This window comes from Trachurus trachurus (genome assembly GCF_905171665.1).
Source record: "Trachurus trachurus genome assembly, chromosome: 1".
NCBI lineage: Eukaryota > Metazoa > Chordata > Actinopteri > Carangiformes > Carangidae > Trachurus > Trachurus trachurus.
In genome coordinates this window covers 26,777,706-26,803,059 of record NC_139891.1, presented here as the reverse complement: position 1 = coordinate 26,803,059, position 25,354 = coordinate 26,777,706, and the positions used below count along the sequence as shown (strand labels likewise).

Below are 25,354 nucleotides of genomic sequence, written 5' to 3'. Positions count from 1 at the left end.
ATTTAACTGAATTATGTTAGGAATACTGTATATTCACAGATTTATTTTCCCCTGATGGAGTAATTAGGAAATCATTCTAGCATGAAGCACGAGTTCAAAAAGTTTAAAACTGGTTTGCCTGAACAACAACCAGTTGAAAGCTCTTTTCATACTGAGTTCACTTTTGAAGTCCAGCAGTGGAGACTGAAATACTCAAAGAGATATGTATTCGTGATCCTTTCTTCAGTGTCTTTCTTCAACGGCCATTCACATATTCAAGGCCCGGTCACCAATAACTGTCAAAAGCTTCACTTACAAATAGGTTAAATGGCACAAACATGGGATCTCTGTGATTAATATCATCTTAACACATGTTACCCTGACTTGAGACCAGCTACAGTTTACCCTCCATTAAAACGATAATCTACACAGGAAAGTGCCTGTTGGCTAACGGGTCAAAAGTCCAGCGATGAAAACATCTGCGCTGCGCACATCTGTGAAACTTTTGAGCCATTTTTATTTTGCTGTCAAAAAGTACGTTGACAGCTGCTTCCAAAACACAGCCGTAGCTCCTGCCGGTAATTAATTAAGAGCAGAAAAGAAGATTTAAGTGTCACTGTTCAGTGCGTACACCTGTGCTTGTATCAGTGGGGGGGTTGGTGGCAAGTTGCCGTGCAGCTCCCAATTTGGCTTTCGTTTTGTTTTTATGGGTCACCAGCCAAAAAAAAAGTCTGAGGCAACATCACGGCGCCACACGTCTGTCGGTGTTCTGCTCTCGCTGGTTTGACTAAAACCTCTCGGGACGTATTCCCGACACAACACCGGGAGCCGCAGACTTGTCTATTCACACAGAGCGCAGCAGCAGCAGCACACTGAGGCGGAGGATCGTTAATGTTGTGCCGTGTTGGTTTCTATGGTGGTGTTCGTTCCTTAACGCCTACCAAGGCATGATGCAGCAAAATGCAAAACAACCACGAGTGCATGATGAGAAGCCGCCGCCGCCGCGCCGGAGACAACCTGACTGCACACACAGGGATGCAGGGGATCCTCTGATCCTGTGTTTAAGCTTTTTAAATGAGGGTTGGCAGGTGTCAGGGTGTGTGACAATACAACGCACTAAACCACACACACACACACACACACACACAGTGCAAAAACCTGCACTAGCTTCATAGATTCTGGCCCACAAAATCACAATCGCTCTCTCCCTCTCCCTCTCTCTCCCTCTCTCTCCAGGGACACTAAAATACCTCCAATTAGACGCGCCACAGAACAACTGGGATGGGACCTGGAGCAAAGAGAGACACACACACACACACTCACACACACACACACGGATGCTTAGACAAACACAGTCACACACGTGCACAGAAAGATCCGCGGCAGGCTCTCATTTAAGAGCCAGTGATGTGGAAAGGAAACATCTGGAAGGGAGGGGAGATGATTAGAGAGAGAAACAAATGAAACAAAGACACACGCACACAAAAATAACAACACAATCGCTGTTGCTGAGCGCACGTACGCACACACACGCACACAAACAGGTTTCGGTGTTCATCAAATATTTCAAACTATGTACTTACTTAAAAGCTTTCTAAGGAGATAATAAGTTGTATGTCATGTACCATATGCTGTTTCCTAAAGTTCCTTAGAGAAACATTTTTTTCTCTCCTCTCCCAAAAGATGAGAGTGTGTTTCTGGGTTTATCCTGAGGTCAGGCCGAGTCAAACGCTACATGAGTCTATTCCTCAGCTCCTGACGAAGGAAGGCCGCTCCATCACGGCTCAGGGCCGCGGGGTGACAAGACCTGACTGATGGAGGGAGGAGGAGGAGGAGGAGGAGGAGGAGGAGGAAGAAGAAGAGGAGATACAGGAGGAATGGGAGTGACGTCGTACAATGGCAGACACCAGGGGAGTCTCCAACAGGAGGCGTAATCAAACTCAGACAGACTCTCTCCCCTCCAATCACGGCGCCGAGGTAATCAAACTCAGACTCCCATATCCTCCCAAACACACACACACACACACACACACGCACACACACATCTATACTGTGATTAAGGTTATGAAAGGATATAAGGTTATTTTACAATGCATTTATGCACATGGAGCCAATCGGTCCCTGAGCTCTCTGTCTGTGTTCCTCCTGCGTCAGAGCCCTGTTGTCTCGCCGCCTCGGCTCTCTGATTGCTCTTCTCTCTATTTCTGCTCCATTCAACTACGTCTACCGCTAAAGTATTTGAGAAAATACCAAGACTGTCTCTGCTCTGTATTCAGCAAAATCAAATTTATAACGCAAATCATTACTGTGCAGATCTATGAGGCTGAGTTTGACATTTTCAAACAGCGTCTTCCAACTTTCTCCTATCCAAGAGAACTTGTTTCGAGGAACTTTGTGAGCAGAAGAGTTTGTGTATCGGCTTCAGTAATCATGGAGTATGGTGTTATGTGGAGCATATTAAAGGGGAACTCCACAGAATTGTATTCACCAAGGGGGAAAGCGGTGTGCAGGGTGATCGTCACCGTGGTCATCATCTCCGCTTTGGCTTTGGAGGCTTCTTCATCTTTTTCTAACAGCCAATCTGTGTGTTATTACGCACCGGTATTGGAGAGATGTGGGCATTTATGAGGCAGCAAGGGTCTTAAGAAAAAAGTATAAATAGCATTTAGGGAGTAAAAGTCAGAACATCTCGGCCTGAGCTGCATCGATTCTTTAAGAAAAAGAATCTGTCTCTAAACTTTCTGGAAGTGAAACACAAAATCTCTTGGAGCTGTCTCTTTTAAAGTAGACTCTCTCTCTGTGCGCGGTGCTGCATGCATGTACTGTAAGACTCTGAGCTATTTTTTTTCCCCGCAGCTCAGCAATCATTAACAGGCGTGACATTGCTGTCCCCACTATAGAAAAGATAAAGGCAGCTGATCAACTATTGAGCCCAAAGCTGAGATTGTATTTAAAGCACTACAGCAATTATATCAGCATACGTCGTCCCCCCTACCCACTCTTTCTTCTGTTATCCTGCCTTCTCTTCTTCCTCTCCCGTCTACCCGCATCTCTCCCACTTTCTCTCCTCCTCTTGTTACATATGTTGGATCCATTCATGTGGGATTATATTTATCACACTCTCTCTTCTTTTATCTTGCGCAGTCTGGTGGCTCGGCCCGTTTTGTCTTATTTCTTTTATTTCTGTAAAGTGCGTGTCTTTGATGATGCCCTGATATGATGAGTGATTTCTGGCCATGTATCTCTTTTACATGTTTGCATGTCTGCGTGGCGCGGCTCTCCTCTCTCTAGTGAGCGCGCTCTCTCGTTGGGGATATTTTGCCGCTGTAATGGTCTGAAGTACAAATCTACAAAGACCTCCACAGCTGTGAACTGAAGAGTAGCACGCAGACACGCACGCACTCTTCTGGGCAACAGGGAGGCTGACTGCTGTTTTGATTGGCAGGCCGAGGTGTGTGCGCGTGTGTGTACTAAAGAGAAAAAAAAAGGGAAGGGAGAAATGATGTCAGGTATGCATGGAGCTTAATTAATTGGAGTAGGGATCCTCATCTCCCCGAAACAGAAATACCCTGAGGCCAAGAGAGCTCTGTTTCTCTAACGCAAACACACACTGAATCAAACATGCGTATATACGTAATGAAACTAAATGACCAGACTCTGCATTATGAAGCTGACCCCTCCTTCCCTGGAGTCGCAGCTTCGCCGTATTGACTCCATATTTGGACGCCATGTGCAGCACATGTTCGTCTTTGAATATTTAAATTCCAACTTCTGTCCAATCTGTCATGTTCTCTCTCTCTGCGGTTTGACGACCGACCGACTGAAAATGTTCCCTGTAACACCATATGTTGTCAGTGGTGATAAAAAAAGCAAAAAAAAAAGCTGCAGTACAGGAGCTGTTTATTTTAGAGGCAGGCTGTACTTCCAGTGATTACAGTGTGTGACCTCTCACCAAGCTGTTGAGCCGCTATCAATTGTGGCCGTTGCAGCTTCCACCACGGATGACAGTTAGTGCTTTTTATTTTCGGCAGTCTGGGGGCCACAGTCGTAGTAGGACGGCGGTCAGGGACATGCAGATAGTGGCTGTGTCAAGGAGGCAGAGCACACACACACACACACACATACACACACCTGCTTTTCTTGGCTCTGGCAGGCTTTGTGGATTAGCCAAAGAGTTTTGACGGACAATGGTGACGCAGCATGAATGTGACACATTGTTCAAATGTGACTGTACCTGAACTGTTCACGCCTGTGTATGAGTGTGTGTGTGTGTGTGTGCTTGAAAGGGAAAAACAAAGAGATTTCTACTCCAGCCGTCCTGACATTAACAGGTTGTTTGGTCATATCCTCAGCCTGCACCCTGTGACTCACTTCATTAATTCTTTTTTCTTCTCACTCTCTTACTCTCTCTCTCTCTCTCTACCAGTCTTCTGTCTCGCTTGTTCGTCTCTGTTGAGCACAGCGTTCGAATCAAAGTGAGAAAGGGGAGAATAGAAAATAGGTATCTCATTTATTCTGGGGGAATTTATGAAAAGACAGACAACATTTTTAGAAATAGAAAATGTTTGAGTGACAGCTACGAACTTCAGTCTTCAGATCCTGTATGGGCGGCTTAATGGAACGGGGAAGAGAGGAGACAGGAAATAGAAGGAGAAGGACATAGGACAAGAGAGAAAGAAAGAAAAAAGAGGTACCAACGAACAAAAACACAATTTGCCTGAGTTCCTTCACATGTTTTTTTGTGTGTCAGTTAACCTGCTGAACCGCTCATCACTTCAGTTCACTTTAATTTAATCTCATTTAAACTAAATGGGTTTCTTTCCCCCTTCACGTTTTCCAGCAGCAAACCTTGGCTGCTCTCTGCTCTTCTATTAATTATACAGGTGAGCACTAAATGTGTGATTTGTTAAAAAAACAAACAAAAAACTATCAGTGCAGCTATAGTTTCATCCTTGACTGATCATCTACTATTCATTTATTCTTTAGGCCATAACAACACAAACTGAAAATAAACCAAGAGTATATTACCTGTTGTTTCCATATTGCATTGTTTGCTGTTGTTGTTTTGTTTTTTGGCTTTCACATCTTGCCCTTTTTTTGCATCATTTGGTCTCTTTTGTTTGTCCTCCCAGTTTGAATTTAATTCCTTTCTTTCCCTTCTGTTTTTTGTTTCTTCCCCCACCAGTCTCAATAACAAATAACTGAATCAAATATGCTGTTTTATAGCAAAGGATATTTACCCAAGAAAATCGTTATTGTAGAAAACCCTCAAAGATTAACAGAGACAAACACACACGCACGCACACCCTGACGTTTATGGCTGAAGACTGATCAGTGAAGCCTAACTATACCCTTACCATTCCTAAAAAAACGCCCGAGGGAGCACTCCACACTGACAGCTGTAACAAGGTACTGCGCGTATATTTATGTGATTATGTGTGTGTGTGTGTGTGTGTGTGTGTGTGTGTGTGTGTGTGTGTGTGTGTGCGTCTGTGACAAAGTATACCAAAGGATACAACCCTGTAAAGAGAATCTAATTAAAACTCTATACAGCCACAAGGGACAGAGCGTTCCCTCCCTCTCTCATTTAACTATAGTGAACACTTGAGCTGAAGGACTGCCGGGCTGAGGAGTCTGCACTCCGGCCTCCAAGGAGAAACGATAGAGACCCAAAGAAGGGATGCAGGGATAAAGTGAGTCACTGATTAAAGCCGTGACAGAGGCAGGAGCACCAAACTTGGCAAATCTTTGTGAGTGAAGACTATTTGAGGAAATGGCTGCTTGCCATTTAATAACGTTAATGAAACACAAACAGTGTTTTTGAATTAAAAGGGAGCTGCATGACTTGACCCCTTTGCGAAATTAAAAAAAGGCAACAATCAACAGGCGATCAATAACTATACATTTATAGAATATTTTAAATACCACCACACCATTAAACAGGAGCAACACTGGCGTCCTGGAGGGAAGCTCTTATCTACTTACTGATGTAATCTGTAGAGTTATAAGTGGTAGGAACGGTCCAGTGTTCACAGTGCAGACTGCAGACCCAACAAGAATATAGACAACGCACTTTAAATGACCGGTCTGGCTAAATATACACAGAGAAAAACTTCGGGTTGAGCAAATCTTCTATCAAATTGTTTTCTCTCTCCGCTCAATAATCTTATTTCTTTAGCAATGTTCCAGACAGTACGTAAATAGACTTCACATTTAGCCACCGGTACTTGACGGCTGCTTTCCGCCACATAATGTCAGTGCTGCAGATAACTGGTTAATGCTGAGATAAAAAGAAGTTGTTTACCTCTCTACAAGCCACGTTGTGTTGTTTTTTTTTTTTTTTTTTTATCAAAACACAAAACATAACAGCACTTGAGAACTTTCGACTGAATTTCTTTCCCCAGACACGACCGTCTGAGTGATGATTCTTCTGTAATGAAACAGTCTCACTGCATCAGGTCATTTCAGTTGTTTCAATCTGCCAGTTAAAGTTTCATACATATGACATCAATCATTTAAACTTCTCAGCCTAATGGCTCAGAATCACCGGCTTCAGGATTTGGATCAGGTAGCTATATAAAAAGTGAAAACGTTTCACATGCTCCTCTCACTTACAAGCTGAATCTATAAAAAAGTGATGTAATTAGCACTAAATCCTCCTCTGAGCCGACAGACAGCACATATAGAGTTTAAATTATTCCTTCAGATCATTTTTTAGATAATAGTAATTCAGATTGATCAATATACGACCAAAACCCAACCATAGTAATAACACAGATTGTTTGGGTGGCTCACGTTATCTTATTTCCTCACTTCTCTCTGCTTATACAATGTTTCAATACAGCCAATTTCTTATAAAGCTCTAATCTGCATGTTTTTTGGTTCCATTGTCCAAAAAACTGAACAAATCTCACAAGAAGTGACAGAAATACAGACTATTACTAAAGGGTTAGTTCAACATTTTGGCAAATTGGCCCATTGCCATAATCCCTATAGTTTTAGGAGTAGGTTGGTTACATCTACATGTATATATATCTCATAGCGTGGTGAATGTGCAGGTCACAACTTGTCCACAAGAGCGTTTTGGAGTTGTTGGATTGTGTATTTGATGAGTGTGATGAGGGAAACCAAGAAATCCCATTAGCCTCCGTAGCGTAGCTCTGAGCAGCTCGCGGCTCTGCTCCACCGTTCTAAAAATAGCTTGCACCGACAAATAAAGGTTACAAACCTACTGCTAAGACTATAGGGATTATGGCGATGGGCCAATTTGCCAATATGTTGAACTATCCCTTTAAGTCTATGTATATTAACCAGCAGTCACTTTCAAGCTGCAGCTCTGCACTGTTGTTGTTGTTGAACTGTGATGGTACAACATCTACACCGTCTCCTGAAGGAATCAACAACCACATGAGTAAAGGACAAAGACAGTGCTGTGAGTTTTGTCTGTATTGTATCGACAGATAAAGTTGGAAGCAACAGAATATCTCTCTTATTTCGTCACTCGCTCAGTGCAACAGCCTCCTGAGGTAGAAGCAGAGAGAGGAGTCGTGCTCAGTAGCTACTGTAGGTTGCTAAGGATGAAAATACAAACTGCTGTGGACCTGCTGTGAAAGTAGAGCAGAAGTTATTTGAGCCAAATTCTCCAGAGTAACCCTCACTGGCTCACTGGCTCATCCAATCACTCACTCGCTGCAAGGATGCAGCCACAAAAAGGGTTAAAAAAAAAAAATCCAATAAGAAATAATGAGCAAGTGGGTATTTCTCAAAGAGTCGGAGGATCTTCTAATCCAGTCAGACATATTTGATCATTGCATACACCGTGTTTCGTTGTGCGATTTAGATACACCGCACAGTTTCACGGCAGACTGCGCCGACTCTGATGTTTCCGGCGCTCGCGCTGCTAATTAGTCGGGCTGCTCCCGTTCGTTCTCCCAAAGAAAATCATGGATCAGGATGTTTATCTATTTATTTATTTATTTTATTTACCCGAGATGCTCAGGTAGACGGCGGGACTCGTCACGATCTCTCCCGTCAACTCGTTCACGGCCTCCAAGTGGTAACGCCCTGCGTCCGTCGCCGTGGTTGCCAGCACGACCAGCTGATTGTCCAAAGTGATTGCTCTGTGGGACACAAAACAGACGGAGAACGAGGGATTAGAAAACACGGAAGGAACAACAAAACACGCCTCTGTGTCTCTCTCTTGTGTGTCACGGCGTCGCTCAAACTAAGTCTCTGACAAGAGGAGAGTATTTGGTACATGGATCATTTCAAATTCATGTTGGGGGGGGGGGGGGGGGGGGGGGGGGATTGGGGGGGCAACAACGAAAACATTGAATACAAGCATCAGAAAGGAAAGAGGATTCTGGGAGCTTAAATAAATCTCCCCCTCCTGTCTCAGATTGATATGTGGCTCGTTTTTGTGTCTCTTTCATTCTTCTTCTGGCCACTCTCGTCTCGCCTGCTTGTGTATTATCTGCTGTTCTTCCATCTTTTTCACTGATCCATTCTCATTTCCCCGTGTACCCGCAGTAATCAATACGGCACAAACATACGAGCGCGAGCCGAGCGCGCACAATCGCTAACACGAGATCTAACTGTAACACACTGGAGGGCGGAAACAATCACTTACAAACAGACTTTTTTGTGCTGCTGCTGCTTTTAAAGGGGAGCATAATAGGAAGAGTTGATTTTGGAAGGAGTCGTGGTGGAGAGGGAGGAGGGCAACAGGGGAGAGGGAGGAGGGAGGAGGAGGGAGGAGGGGCTGAGGAGGGTAAAAAATAGATTTGTAACGCTCAGATTTTGGTGTGTTTGAACTTGTCTGTCTGGGAACAGACGCCGCGAGGCAGGAAGCACAGGTTGATGCTTTTAGTGCTTGTGTTTTTTTTTCCGGTTCTCCCAATATTCTAACTTGAGAGTCGGCGCTGGGATAAAATAAAATCAATATGACCAAAGGGAGAATAAAGCATATTAAAGTGGGATGGCTGTCTCTTTATTCTGATAGACTCGCTCTGTTTGTGTTTGTGTCCCCCCCCTCCCCCTCACATCACAATTACACACAGACTGTACACTCTGTGCTCTGACTGCAACATGATTTAGGTGACACACAAACAAACACACAAAAAAAGAGGGGAAAAAAAGGTAGCAACTGTGGCAACTGCACAGTTTTATTTGGAGGGAACATCTGCATGTGTGAGGCATATGTTTGATTCTGCAAACATGGTTTAGCAGTGATGTATCATCAGCGGTGGCTGAGCTCCTAAACAAGGCCTGCAGGTGCCATTCGGCGCCGGATGGAGATGGTTTCCACTCCATTTCAGTTTGACCACAAAACAGCATGCCGCTTATCCTGACCGCTTGTTCCAACTTGAATCGATGGCGAGTAAACAAAGCACCATGTGTACTAACAGCACTGTAAACAGCACAAGGCCAGTAAACACGTATTTAACTTGGCTTGTAGCGGCTCAGAGCGCATGGAAGAGGTTCAAAACCCCCGTACAGCTGGAGACGATGGAAATCAAAGTTTATTGCCGGTTGCTGTTTGATTACGGGGTGATTGATAACTCACACGTCCCCTCATTGTCAGCTCAGCTGCTCACTTTAATGTTACAAACAGAAAACCGCTGCCACAAACACATAAAGACGAGCAACGTGATCTAGCAGCAGCCAGAGCTTTACTGTGGCAGGCGAGAGTTGATCCACCCATGAAGATCAGATTTATATCCAGTGGCCGAGTACATGGAGGTGTTTGTATGTGCACAGGAGGTATCGACTGAATAGGACACTGATGGAAGGGAAGAGGAGGAGAGGAGAGGGGAGGAGAGGAGAGGCAGAGGAGAGGCAGAGGAGAGGAGGCAAGAAGGGAAGAGGAGAGGAGAGGAGAGGCAGAGGAGAGGAGGCAAGAAGGGAAGAGGAGAGGAGAGGAGAGGAGAGGAGAGGAGAGGAGAGGAGAGGAGAGGAGAGGAGAGGAGAGGAGAGGAGAGGAGGCAAGAAGGGAAGAGGAGAGGAGAGGAGAGGAGAGGAGAGGAGACGAGAGGAGACGAGGGGGGGCACGGGAAGGGAAGAGAAGAGGAGAGGAGATGGAAAGGGAAGAGAAGAGAAGAGAAGAGAAGAGAAGAGAAGAAGGGAAGGGAAGAGAAGAGGAGAGGAGAGGAGGGATGGGAAGGGAAGAAGGAAAGAGGAGAGGGGGGACGGAAAGGGAAGAGAAGAGAAGAGAAAAGAAGAGAAGAGCAGGGAAGGGAAAGGAAGAAGGGAAGAGGAGAGGAGAGGAAGGGAAGAAGGGAAGGGAAGAGAAGAGAAGAGAAAGAGGAAGAGGAAGAGGAAGGAGTGGAAGAAGAGGAAGAGGAAGAGCCACAAACACACACGCACACACACAGAGAAGATTCTTCAGGTCTAATTTTATTCAGGGTGATTTCCCTGGAGAACATCCACAACAGCCAGAGCTTCAACCCCAACACTGACACTTCATTTGTGTGAGTGTATGTCTATGTGTGTATGTCGCTTTGTGTGTGTGTGTGTGTGTGTGTGTGTGTGTGTGTGTGTGTGTGTGTGTGTGTGTGTGTGTGTGTGTGTGTGTGTGTGTGTGTGTGTGTGTGCATTTAACCATATCTCACAGTGCCTGGAATAGAGACTTTCACCAGAGCTTTCCTGCTGCTCTCTCTCTCTCCATCTCTCTCTCTCTCTCTGTTACTTATTCCACAGTGGTAATAGATCCTGCATCCTCACCACTGTCTATAATGCAATTTATAGCTGTTAAGCTCATTAACTACACTGACCAGCCCGTTTTATCACGTCTGTTTTACCCAGCACATGCTGATTAATAGACAGTGAAGGCATGTCTCCACTTGCCTGTGGTGTCGGAGGGCGGAGGGAGGAGAGAGGAGGGAGCCTGGGAGGTCCGAGGGAATCTAAATCCACTAAGTTATTAACATTCAAAGTCAAAGGAGCTCAGTGGGCGGGTGTGAGGACGCTCTAAGACCAATTAAGATAGCGTATTAACATCTGAACATTTGTTTGGTTAAAAGCATTTGTTCGTGTGGTATCTACCCTCATTTACATAAAGCCATTTATATGTCCTATTTACATGTGAAATTACTGGTGATGACACAGCCTGATGGTTACAGCGATTTGCTTCACACTTTAATTTTTTATTTCTCAGGCTTGATTTCCCATTAAATCTCCACATGGGAGTTTTATAACAGGGGGGTGGGCGGAAAAAAAGGCAACACAGAGGGAGAGGAACGGAATAAGCCAATAAGAAGTCGGGCAACAGAGATTACAGGACCTCGTTTCATTTGGGATTCCCTTCAAGAAATAATAAAATGCCCCCCATTCATTCAGAGTAGCTGGAGGGCGGTTACACAATCTCATCCTAGGAGTTACATTAGAGTCCAACTTTCTCTCTCTCGCACACACACACACACACACACGCACACACACAGAGTTCAAATAGTTGTATATGAACGTCTCATGTGTGTCTTTTCATTCCGACTGAATGGCAGCGTAGTTGATTTTAATAAAAACACAAATCCAACATGCAACTTTCCGCTTTCTTGTAGTTCGACATTTAATTAAAATGGACAAAACTGTTCTGGCTCTTAATTAAAGACAAACTCGATTGTAAAACTGTGCATAACTCTGCATGCTTGTGTGTGTGTGTGGGTGGTTGCATGCATGTGTGTGACAGTTTATCCTCGGGCAAGAAGAGACAAATTAAAATACAGTAATCATCTAGATCCTATTCCCTCCTCCCTCTGCATTCCTCACTGTATCCCTCGTCCCGACTCAAATAATAAAAAACAGCCTCCCTGACTCTTTCTCTTTCTCTCAAATCCCATTTTCCATTCTCCCTCAGATTACAATCTTTCACATTTCTTTCTTGGTTTCTTTCAATTTTCTTTGCATCTCTCTCTGCAGCTGTCTCTCTCTCTCCGTCCTCACTCTATATAAAACTGTCGTGTCTTCACTTCCCATCTCCTCCCGCCTGACTCCTTTGAACCAAACCACCAAGCCAGATTGGTCTTTCATTAAGTGTCTGGCCCCAAGACTCATTTAATAAACACTCACGGGGATGGGGGGGGTGGTGTCCGACCGCGCTGCAAGACCGACCGACCGACCGACCGACCGCTGAACACACTCACACATATTCACACATTCATACAAGTGAGCCAAGTGTGCCAAGAGCTAATTAGCACACACATGTCGCAGGCCAGAGAGGACGAGAGAGTGAGTCAGAGTTATTTTTCTCATATATCCAAGTGTATGTGTGTGAGTGTGTCAGGTCTACTGCCAGCACAGCCTACCTCTGCCTTGTCCACCCTCCCTCCCTCCCTCCCTCTCTCCCTCCCTCTAATAGGCAGCGTGCCACCGTCTTAACCCTCAGTGCGTCTGACACACAGACGCTCGGGGTGGAGGAGGGCGGCAGCGGGGCAGAAGGAGGGATACTCCACTGTAAACCCAGTCCAGACAGCAGCAGCTTTTCTGGCAGCTTCTTCTTCTTCTTCTCCGGAGCAAGTTGCCATCAGCCAGTCAGCCAACCAGTCAGCCAACCAGCCTGCTGCCCACACATACAGTACAGTACTGTACATGCATGCACACATACATACACACACACACACTCTCTCACGTGGGGAATTGCACAGTTAGGAGCATTCACTGTCCCCCTGCAGCCGTTAAAAGCGGATGTTTGCTTTGGTGTGTTTCAGCCAGCGGACACATGAATGCTTCCTCTGTTGGACTGATTGATAGTTAATGTAAATACCTCTCGTACCTGCTGAAGGCCAAATTGTGTTGAGTGTAGGTACTGTATGTGTGTGTGTGTGTGTGTGTGTGTGTGTGTGTGTGTGTGTGTGTGTAACTGAAAAATCCTGTTTAAAGTGAGGATTTATTTATGACAAACATTACACAGGGCTGAGGTATTAAAATTTTTTTAAACATTTCCAGCTCTCAAAATTGCCTGTCAGCTTGAGTTGTGGCGTGCTGTTCTCCATCCCAAAGTAATTGGTAACTATAAAACTCAGCTGCAGAGAGAGCATTGTTTTGAATGTGGAGAGGATGGAGGAAGCGTCTGCACAGTATTCATCAATATGTGCTATGAGAGCTTTTTCTTGGCGTGTGTTTTTTTTCTTCTTTTATCTGCACAACTGCAAACAAGGGCTGACGTTAAAAAAAAAAAAAAAAAGAACAAAACAAAGTGAAGTTCATCACTCGTAAAAACTCAATCTTGTCAGTAAAAAGTATTATTTTTTGGATTATTGTTTTGGTTTACAGACACTTATTATGGCCTGTTTTGTTTTTTTTAAACCTTTGAATTCAGAAAAAGAAAAATCAGTGGAAACTTTTGTTTTGAAACTTCACTGGACTTCATGAGGATAAATGTGTAAGTCATCCATCAAGAATTGCCTCTCTCGGTTCGGTTCGGTCGCTTCACTCGGTTGACGCTGGTATTTTTCACTGATTACAAAGGATGCACTGCCTCCTAGCTGATGGCAACGGCTGACAGAAAGTTCCTCTTGTGAGGCTTTAGGGCTAAGTTGGGAACAAGGAGAGACTGAAAATCACAGATGATATAAGATGCTGTAGAGAACTGTAATGTAAGAGTACAGAGCGAGGAAAAAAGAGGAATGAACCTGGTGGTGAAAGGAGAAGAGCGACAAAGAGAGAGAGAGAGAGAGAAAAAAACAAGGAAGAGAAGTGAACTTTTCCAACAACAGTTACATGTAGTTTTGGAAAAATATGTCAGATCTGTTTTTGTAATGGGATTAAAGAGTCTAACTGAGTTAAGACTGGGAACTGGACCGGTGCCAGTAGCTCTTGACATTGTGCTGCCAGCAGCTTGACACTGACTGCTTTAGTGATTTTCCATGCACAGTTTAAATGAAGCTATTGTTAACACAGCCTGAGGTTGAAGATTTGTTTTACAGTATATTTGCTGAATATTCTCTAATCCTCACGCTCAGTCTAAATGTACTGCCTCTAAAAGAGAAACTATCGTTAAATAAAACATTTGTTTAAGTCTGTGATTAGTGAAAAAAATAAGCCTAGAAGCTAAACCGGTAAAGTTAAACTCTACAGTACGACCTGGGTTTCTGCTTGCCGGCATTCACAGCGAAGAGTCTTCTGTGTCATATTCAACAGAAAAGCTTTTTTAAAATCCAAAGAAAAATGGGAGATTTTATTTCTACCACAGTAACAATGTGGGGAACAGTAATACTTCACTTCATACTGTCGTCAATATTTGGTTCTGGTGTAAACAAAAGGCCAACTCTGACAGACAGCTACATGTAAAACAATGACAGAGGCCTGCTGTTACTCTGTCAGATGTGTTTAAACACAACTTACTAATGGATTACAATCAAATCATTAATGATGATGAATTCAATTTAATGATGCCTTCAATGTTGTTTTCTATGTTCGTAAACACAGGTGGTTTAAAAAGTTAAAAATTAACATTTTGTATTCAGCTTAATTTGATAATATGTTTGTAGAGATGTTCTTACCTTGTGAATGTGAATGCACCAGATTCATGACACCACCAGCTTTATAAATTGGAATTGAAGTGTATATTTGCAGTGTAATATTTAATCATATTATATATAACAGTGGAGGTGAAGAGTATGAGGCCTGAAAAAGGGACATTTGTTCCAAAGGGTTTCTTCAGGATACACAATGGACAAAAAAAAAGAGGCTTAGGGTGCATTAGCGAAGGCAGAGGCGGCTGTGGCCTCCTGAGATAAGGGCTGTGAGATAAAAATAAATAAATAGACCAAAGTTGGATAATAACATTAGGAAATAACAGACCTGGGGAACAAATGGAAACAGCTGGAGGACAAGGACCAACAACCAAGATGAGAAAATCACTGCAGTTATTGGACAAACACGTTGAAGTGGGGTGCTTCAGAGAAACTAGGGTGGGACATAAGATGATGTTTGCAATTGCCTGTGTTTTTGTAGGCTAATGAATGAGCAGAAATGCAATCAGAGTAACATTTAAATGTTATTCAAATGATAAAAATGCCTCAAGAAAAGAAAGAAAGCAAGCAAAACTGTGCTGGACTCCAACACCCAGATCTCAAAGCACGCCCCAGGAACCTCGCTGGCATGCCCCCATCCAGACTGACAAGGCTGTCCAAAACCAGCTGGCTCTACTCTCCCTTTCACTCTTGAAGGACATTAATGAAACACTGAGACATTAATTGAGTGTACTACTGTAACTAATGAATAACTGCTTGTTTTTTTTATGTAGTTATGCTCCAGAAACAGTGCACAAGCCTGCATTAGTGGCTTTTAATTCAGGAACATGTGGGAACAAGTGTCACCTCTTACCCTTAAACCTTAACAGTAGTATTCAGTTTTCCCAAATCCCTAGTCATGTTGGAGCTAAATAAAGATCAAAACTTTTACAATTTCAGTATGGCATTGTAAGCTAAGACTGATACACTCTGTTCTTTTAACTGAATGTTTTAAAAACAGAAAATAATTAGAGAAAATTGATGAGGGAGAAAGGGCATCAGTTTGATGGTTATAAATGCTGATAAACCCATTAAAATTAACACATTTAAATTTGGATTACTTTTGCTTTTACAAATTCAGTCAAGAAACTATCTTGGAATAACAGACTCATGCATAAAATGTTCTTACACACGGTGGATTGTTTGTGAATGAGGCTCATTATAAGCCCTAATATACTTACACTATATTTAATATTGTTGTAGCAGCTTCTCAGCAGGGTGGTATAGCTGGACTGTCACAAGCATCCCTGCTGCTAGAGTAATTAAGTGAGCTTCAGCACTTGTTCCAAACTTGTTCCAAATAAATCCCCTCAAACACTTGCGAACACAAAATGTCTGCAACTCTTTTTATCTCGTGACAAACAAAAGGCGGAAAAAAAACAACCACCACCAAACAACTCCACATCCCCATAATAAGCCAGCTGGAGCTGAACCAAATGAGAAGAGAAATAATGGAAGCCGGCTGCTGATGCATTAAAAATGTGCATGAACTATTTAGAAGGCCTGGATCGGGGTCTATCTCCATTCAAATCACGGCCAAAACATTTTGGAGGACATTAAAATGATAACAGGGAAACACTCAACATTCAATTTGGGTACATTCAGAGCCACGCAATCAGACCTACATGCATGAAACCTGCAAGAAGGAGGACACACAGCAGATGGCCAAAATTATATGGACACCCAAAGGGTTTGATGATGAAAATATTACTTACTCGCAGCCCTTGATTACCGAACCTCTCGTTCCAGAAACCGTAGTCATTAATACGCTGCCACAAAAACCTCCACTCTTCTGGGGAACCTTTCTGGAAGAGGTTGGCACCTGACTGCAGGGACTTGTTTCTGATTCTGGTCAGTGATGCTAATTGATCGCCCGTCCCATTCATGCTTTGGAGAAGTGTTGTAGCTTATTTATATTGTATTTTGTTTCTATCTTTACTCCTCTCTCACCCCTAGAAGTCTGGTTTAAAGATGTGCAGTCGGGCTCTAATTTATGAAATTATCTCTTACATGCTCAGATATTATGGCAAATGTACCATGTTGTTTTTGTTTTTAAACCACGCCCACTACAGCTCTGTGCTGCTCCTCTATCTGTCACTCAGCAGAGGAGGCAAGGAGATAAAACCTTCATGCTCGCAGTCGAATACTGGAAACACTCATCAACTCAAAGTCGCTAGGTTTCTCCCCAGACACTTCTTTTGGGAAAAAACATCCTTTGGGGTCTGAAAAAGTCAAATAGAGCTCCGGTAGCTGATGTCACGGTGTGATTAATAATTTTACAGGACCACTCGAGCTTTTCCAAGACATCTGACTTTTTTAAAAATCATTTTCCATGTGATTTCTATGACTGGAAAATCGGTCAACCATTTTCCAGGTTTTCCAGGATTAATCTCGACGGTGCTGAATGGGGTTGAGGTCTTTGCTCAGTACAGACAGGTTCTTCAACTCCAAACAGGAGGAAACTGAGTCTTTTGTGATCCACGGCTTGTTTCAAACTTCTGTTTCAAAGTTGGAAGCGTGGTGTTGTTTAGAAACACACAGGGTGCTGTGGCATTAAGATTTCTCGCACAAACAGGCCTGGGTCTCTCCGTGGATTACAGTAAAGTTGCCGTGCCTTGCATTAACAGACATGAACGGTATCTTTGCTAACATCAGAAGAAATTATTACCCGAGTTCACACATCAAAGACTCCGAATCTAAGGAGAGACCCTTCATCTAGCGGTGAAAGTGATCGCGCTATGAGATGCGTCATGGTCTGTCTGGTCGAGTTCAGAGGATGACTGATTGATCAAACTGCACGTTCACTATGTAGTAATTAATCAGAGCAGCATTTTACAAATTTGGGGGGAAACATAAAACGAGAGGGAAAATTTGCTCAGTGCATCACAGTCAGGTGGAGACGTGAGGACAAACTGTTGCTCTGCCGGCGTTTCAGATTAACGAATCCCCCTGTTCGGCGGTGACAGTGGGCGGGCTGCGTGCGTCCAGAGCTGCTGGAGTGAGGCTGACTAATGTGACAGAAAGAAAGATGAGTGCATCCAGCTCTATTAGTTGTGCACACAGTTAACTTAGTCAGACAACAACCTGATGAGTATGCTAAAAAAACAAAAAAAAAACAACCTGAACCCCCTCCACTCTCAGATTTGTCGGGTGCTGCAGAATAAATGTAATCAAGCAGGTAGACGGAAATACATTATTAAAAGCGATATTAAAACCAGCAAACAGCTCAGGGCTGACAAGTTTAAATCACAGCAACCACCAACAAATGAGGACAGAGACACAAACAAGTACAGAAGTACAGAAATAAGCCAATAAAAAAAGCAACCGATAAAACGGGAACAGCTACTCAGACGGACTAACCGAGGGCCCGTCCGAATAAAAAGGTTTCTGGCTGCTTCATAAAGAATGTCACAGCAGTCCCGACGAAACAGGGGGGAAGGGAAATCCATAAATTTGGTGCAACAACTTGAAAAGCACAATCTCCTCCTGGTTTATAGAGGGTTTGAGGAGCAGAAGGTAATTGTTGTTCAGAGGCGTTTGGCCGTACAGGTCAGCAGGAGGTCAGCAATATACTGGCGTGTTCGACCCGTAAAGGTGAGCACCAATATTTTAAAATGGGTATGGGATTCGATTGGAAGTCAGCGCAGAGAGGCTGAAATTGATCACTCGCTATTTCTAGTGAAAAAAAACCCCAACTAACAACAACAACAAGCAGCCAGACAGTTTGGAGACAGTTCAAAGACATAAAGTATCGGTACAGATGATTATCGACCAAAATATCTTCTGATATTGATCTTTTTGCTGATTGCTGATGCTGGCAATTATAATTACCCTGCATTGCTTTGAATTTGCTCATTTTCAGTCTGTTTGACCCCTGAGTTGATTTGAAACAATAACAAATGTTGATTTTTGAAGAGTCATAACTGTTCTTGTTTTTGTTGTGATTACAGTCGTGATGTTCGTTATAAGTCAGAGGCAGAGCTATAATGTTAAATTAATCTTTACTTTCATGGTTAAAACTTTGCCCTTTTGGTGATTTAAGAGACGATGCAGAAGGAAAAGACCTGAATAATATTATGGTGGGAAAAGCTTTTATCTTCCGAGCTACAAAAAGACAACAATAAAATCTAAAATGCTTCAAAATGTTCCTGAAATTTCAGTGGACACTTGAAAAAGACATGAACATTATAAAGCACATATAATTTTCGAACGTGGGTGGGAAATTTTGAGCTTTACCCTGAAATGGTAGATGATTGTAAATGGAGGTCCGTCTTATTATTATTTTTTCTCTATACATAATTTTCACCTTTATTGTGTTTTTGTTGTTGTTGTTGTTGTTGTTAATATTGTTGTTTCTACTGTTTTTGTCCCTTTTTGGTTTAATTCTGCTTGTTGATCGTATTTATTTGTTCACAATTATGGATTTGTATCAATGATTTAGATTTTTGTGAAAAAACAAACAAATCATCTTTACTCACTACATCTTTTCTTATCCTCAGGTGTGTATATAGACTATTAAAAATGTTATCGGTTATCGGTACGGGGAGTTATCATGCATCCCTCATACAATGAGGAAGTTACAAAAGCCTAGATAATCTTCTCCATCTCGACTTCGGTCACAACAGGTCTTAATATAGCAACATGTGGGAAAAAACACGGGCACGTAAGCTGGCTGAGGTGATTATCGAAAGACAGGAATGAATCAAAGATGACACCTGAATTTCAAAGGTTATGCTGAACGGAAAACACTTTATCAACCGCCGTCTGCTGCTCGAGATTTGGGATGGCATTTTCAGGATAAATTATAAGAGTTTCTGTCGTATTACCGCGAAGCTGAAGGCTGCTGCTGTCGTGATGACATCCAAAACATTCCCTTTAAAACGGTCCATTTGTTAAACTTATCAAGTCTAAAGAAGCAATAATACTGAATATCATCGTTGTAGAAATGATCAGAGAGTGACAGCTATTAATCCATTCAAGAGGAAGCGGCGTACACCAGTATTACACACTTTATGGCCACGTAGCGTGAAAAAAAAACACTAAACTTCTCTCACATGTCTAAAAAGCATTTCCATTTCTGTCCACACCTTATTCATAACTCGCAATTCAATCTCGACTTATTCACTGTTAATGGCCTTGTTCTGCCTGATGAATCTTGATGATTTTTCCTCTCAGAGAAACACAGCTTATGAGTTTGACTGCATGAGTCCAATGAGGAGAAAGAGAGGAGGGGGAGAGGGAAAAAAAAGAAAACGAAAGAAAGATGGTAGAGGTTACAACTGTAATGAACACTAATGTGTTTGTGAGGGATTTTAACAGCCCCTTCACTGACTCAGAAAACGTTTCCCTACCTTCTGCCCTACACACTCTACAGCTCTGTGACTTGTAATTAACGCAGTGCCTAAATCACAGGCTTGCTTCCTCAATCTCCTTTACTGTTCCTTCAAATGGTCAAACGAACACAGAAAGGAGACTCTTCTGTGGCTGCACACCGGCTTGGCCAGCTGCCACCACCAATAAGTCCTCCATAAAACACACAGGAAAGTGTATGCCCGCACACACACACACACACATAGCGGAGTAGTATCCTTGTACCCACACAGCCTAAGGCCTGCTGTCTGAAAGTAATTGGTGTGTGCGCGCATATGAGAGAGAGAGAGAGAGCGAAAAAAGAGTAAGTGAGAAGGGCTGCTGGACAGACTACGTTTGTTCAGTGTCCCCTGGCATGGCCTGAGGGACGGGCAGGGAGCAGTGGAGACAGGCAACCAAACAGGAAGTGGGGCGAGGGCGAGGGTGAGGTGGAGGCAGGAAGAGAGGAGAGGAGAGGAGAGGAGAGGAGAGGGGTGAGGAGAGATGCTGAGTAAACAGTGGGGGGACACTTTTCTCTCCACCCGCTGTTTGTTCAGCTACAGACGCTCCATGACTCACTTCCTTTTTACCGTTACTGCACGTCTGTCCATCTGTCTGTCTGTCTGTCTGCATGCACACGGAAAAACATTTGCTTTTCTCCGTACAAATACCTGTCAGAGCGGCTCACACATTAAATCCCCAGCACCAGACCATATTCCTCCAACGGGGCTGAATGGAGGCTAACAGTTCCTATTGTGAGACTGTGTGTCTGTGTGCAGCTGAGTGACTGTTGTGGTCCCATTAGGTGGATGGATCTCTAGACGAATGGCTATTATCCTAATTAGCACTAATTATGTCTGCTTCCAATTAACCACACAACTGGCGGTGACTTTTCTCGCTGTCTTTCCGCCTGACACTCTCTCTCTCTGTCGTTCTCTCAGATGGAGAAACACACCTTGTTCTCAAAACGCTCTCCCAGCTGCTCAGCTCGAGAGAGAGAGAGAGAGAGAGAGAGAGAGGCCAGGCAGCTGAACACAGACACTACTGTAATCTTCGCACTTGAACATAAGCCGTCATTTTTCTAATTCTGGTTCATATGAATTTTTGAACCTGAAATAAAGGGCACGGCTCCAGAACATGTGATTTATATTCTGCTTTGACACCCTACAGTATCTGCAGGATTATGGAGAGGGTTGTAGCTGACACACAGCAGGTGTTACATTTTAATGGTTACATGGCTGGAGGTACAGTAAGGTGTTTAGTGAGAGGAGGGAGTCATGTGACTTTATGCATTGGCCCCGCGTATAGGTTTTGCTTCATATATGTTTAATATCATGCTGTACTGTACATTTCTGGAAAAATCAACGATGGCGCCATGGTTAAACAACCTCCATCTAGGCAATTAAAGGTTTTGAGCTCATTTAAAAAGCTGCAACAATTCAGTGAACTGATGAGCAGAGAGTTAATTGCTAAATATTTTTGATGAATATGTATTTTATATTAAAAAAAGAATTACAAACAAAACATTTCCTGGGTGCAGCTTCAAGTCCAGTGATCACCATGTAAAACCGACAACAATGACTTGATACAGCCAGAGATAATTAAGTTACTGTACCTCAGTGCAGCAAAGGTCAACTCACAGTGAACAGTATTCCTTCACATCAGCTACATCCTAACTCAAAGGTTTTATAACACTAGTTATCATTTCATGGCACAGTTTGTCTCCATCATTATAACATCGTTGTTTCAGTGAATTTCCACGACTATGGATGTTTTGCCTAAGTCTGTGTATGCATGTGTGTGTGTGTGTGTGTGTGTGTGTGTGTGTGTGTGTGCGTGTGTTCATTTGCACGCACACAGGATCACACTGAATGATAATTTGTAAAAAACACAGTCACATATTGCTCTGTAAATGCAGACAAATTGCTTCCCGTAACGTTAAAGGTCAGTAGCAGTACTACGGAGTAAACAAGCACGATGCCTCTGCTTTATTATCGACACCGACACAATCGCACAGTTACAGCTTGTCCTGTAAAACAAGGGCTTTTAACTGAAACTCCTGTCGCCATGGCGATAGGAAATCAATACAGTGGAACAAAAAAAAAAAAAAGGATTTTGCCCACAGGTGTAACATTTTAATCTACATTATTCTATAACAAACATAACAACACACACACAAACACACACACACACACACACAATTGCTTTCATACATCTTGTAATGTGCATGAGCCCTGCAGCTGCATTGTCAGTGAATGCATCACTCACACTTTACCTGTTCCTTCTACAAGAAAGCGAGATTGTTGTGTCTATTTTCATAAAAGTGGAAATAAGAAAGTCAAGACACATGCATATAATTGAAATGATGGCGGACGCTGCAGCCGGCGCAGGGCGGCATGTACGAGAGTATTGTGCTGAGAATCACGCATTAGTACATGGTCCATTAAGGCAACAAGGATTCTTCTTTGCACTTTGCATTTTGTGATACCAGTCACAAATGAAAGCTCAATTTCATGCTAGAAAGGTGCCTACAGTACACTGCAGCGTGCCACCTGCTTGGCAAAAAAACAAACACACACAAAAAAGAAAAAAATGATCTCAGCTGCAGCTCCACCCACTCTGGCAAAAGCAGGTTTGGTTAGAGCCAGAAAATGACTCAAGACGTGGAGGTGCAAACTGGAGAGCTGACGTACAGTAACAGCCATTGTGAGACCTTCATGAGTGTGAACGACGTGTATGAGCCTGTTGATAAGTGTCTGTGAGTTCAAATTAGGGCTGTCAATCTTCCCCCCGAATCAGATTCAAATTTATACTGTAATGTTTCTTATTCAAATTGTATTCATATTTTTAATGTGTTTTTTTAGCTCATTATATATAGCCTACACCTATACCAGCTTATTATTACGTCCCACGTCCACTAAAGGGCATTCCAACCAAGTCTGTTATTTAACATTTGCAACCTGTTAAATCTTACTAACTCAATATAAAACTTCAAGAAGGGGAATTGAAATATTATATAAGGAGTGGTGCAACGGATCACAGTTGATCCGTTCCGTTATGTCTCCACGGATCGGCACGCAAGTGGTCCGTGGATCGATCAATTAAAAAAAAAAAAAAAAGGTGTGCGTGTAGTGTATCAACATGTTTATTACCCCAAATGTCACAAAACACTTTGTTAATTTGCGTTATGCGTTACGTTCGAACGTCAATTTCCACCTTCGGATGTTCTCCTTTTTAATTTGAATTCTGTTCAAATAGCGAAGTTCGTTCTGACAGCCCAAGTACAAATGTGTATTGTGTGTATTTGAAGGTGTAATGGTTGCGGTTGCGCTCCAGTTGTCTGAGCTGAGGCGAAAAGTAGAAGAGAAGGAGAGAACATAAGTTTTTTTGTTTTGTTTTACAACAAGGATGAAAAGCTGTTGAAGTGTTAGAGGTAAAAACAGAGGACAGCAGATCACACTGGGAACACAGTTCTTTCTCAACATAAGCAAACCCCAAGTCATAAACACAGAGCTCCCACGAGACAATAATACTGTACAGTATGAGCAGGGAGACTGGAGCAAAAAATATAATTTCCCGAGAGCAGGACATGCTAAAGTTTTGCCTTAATACGTGTCTGAGAGAGAAGATACTCGTGACCTTCTGGTTATTGATCCAAATCTCAGATCTTGACGACGTCTGTTTGCGGCCATGATATTGAGCAGTCAATCAACACGGTGTTTCTTTCACTCTGGCTGGATGTTTATATATCTACATCATCAGTGTGTGTGTGGGGGATTAGTGAAGTGAGCATAACCGCACGTGAATTATTCCTCCGTGTTTATATTTGCGAGCTATTTTGCAATTTGCGTTAATTTGTTTATTCATTTGTTTCATAGTTTGTTCAGTGGTAATCACCTGTCAGACACTGACAGAGTGTCAAAACCAAACTGTCATCAGTCACTCCTCGCTGCTCCGTGTCGTTTCTCTCCCTCTCTCTCTCTCTTATTAATTCTGCCTTTTTCTTTCCATCCTCTCTGTTTTTGTCAATAGGTTAAGAACTCTTTCCAATGGCAGATGTGAGTGTGTGTGTATGTGTAAGAGATTCAGAGTGTGTGAGTGTGTGAGTGTGCATTTGTGCGCAATCTGGTCAGTGATGGATGTGTGTGTGTGGCAGGTAATTAAAAGTGTGATTAGTGGATAATTAAAAGAGGTCTCTGTCTTTAGAATATTTAACGACTTCAGACAGAGGACACGCTCGCACTTGCGCACACACAAGCTGCCAGGTGGGAATGTGTTGGTTCAGCCTGTAATGGGGGAATAATGATTCCTGAGATGATATAAGGTACAGACACGGTGGTGGTGGTGGAGAGAGATAGAGAGAAAGACAAGATGAAGGGAGGTGGAGGAAAAGGAGCAAATCAGATATAGACAGAAAACACTGCACCTTTCAAAAATCTACATCTATAAAATGAATCATCATCAGCACAAGCTATGCAGACCGGACACACACATTAACACACACTAAGCCATGCACACGCATACACACACACACACACACACACACACACACACACACACACACACTCTCTCTGTCTTTTGAGTGATCAGTTCAGACAGAAGCAGCTGCTCTGTGGCAGAAATAGATGAGCAGAGAAACTGCAGATCCAAAGCTCACACACACACAGTGGGGGCTTACAAACATGTAAAAAGGTTAAAGATAATGGAGCTGCACATGTACAAGAATTAGATCTAAAATTACACCTGATATTAAAATGAGATCACAGCGCATGTTTCTCAACAAGTATTTGTCCTCAGTCTTTGTTTTCGAGGCAAATGCAGAGGCTGCTTGCTGAAAAACTGCCCTCGACGGGAACGCGCATCAGCTGTTTTGACTGAATTTACCTCAAAAACAACTCCGTCTCGTAACTTTCTGTTATTACGTCATAGCGTGGTGAATGTGCAGGTCACAACTTGTCGTTTTGGAGTTGTTGGATTGTGTATTTGATGAGTTTGATGAGGGAAACCAAGAAATCCCATTAGCCTCCATAGCGTAGCTCTGAGCAGCTCGCAGCTCTGCTCCGCCGTTCTAAAAATAGCTTGCACCGACAATTAAAGGTAACAAACCTACTCCTAAAACTACAGGGATTATGGCAATGGGCCAAACTATCCCTTTAATGGGTCCCCCAGAAAAGATATTAACCAATGACAGCACTGATCACTGTCACATGGTTTTTTCATGCAGCATTTGGTCCAGAGTGAAGAAAGTATGTGTGAACGCAAAGGAACAAAGCTGAAAAATGAAACAATGTATCACTTTTTTCAATCTGGTGCCATGTGAAAACAGCCTGAATGCTACTTTAGCAAACTAACATGCTCACAGAAATAATGCTAAAGTGCTAATGTTAACCAGGTATAACGTTTTCAGGAGATGACAACGACGATAACGACGATGGGAATGTCATCAGTTTTTAGTCCTTACTATAGCCCTGGACAAATCCAGATTCTGATCTAGTGTTAGCAGTAGATGAGAAGTTGAA

At 42.9% G+C, this 25,354-nt stretch overlaps 1 protein-coding gene across 1 annotated transcript in view; it reads right to left on the bottom strand.

Moving 5' to 3' along the window:
- The window catches only part of LOC310989093 (protein sidekick-1-like), a gene marked incomplete at both ends in the record, with an annotated part of 280,354 nt that overhangs the window by 130,432 nt on the left and 124,568 nt on the right, over nucleotides 1-25,354 (bottom strand). Inside the window, one exon of the mRNA XM_083975990.1 lies at nucleotides 7,966-8,099. Within this exon, the coding sequence (XP_083832116.1) occupies nucleotides 7,966-8,099 (134 nt within the window). The remainder of the gene's footprint in view (nucleotides 1-7,965; nucleotides 8,100-25,354) is intronic.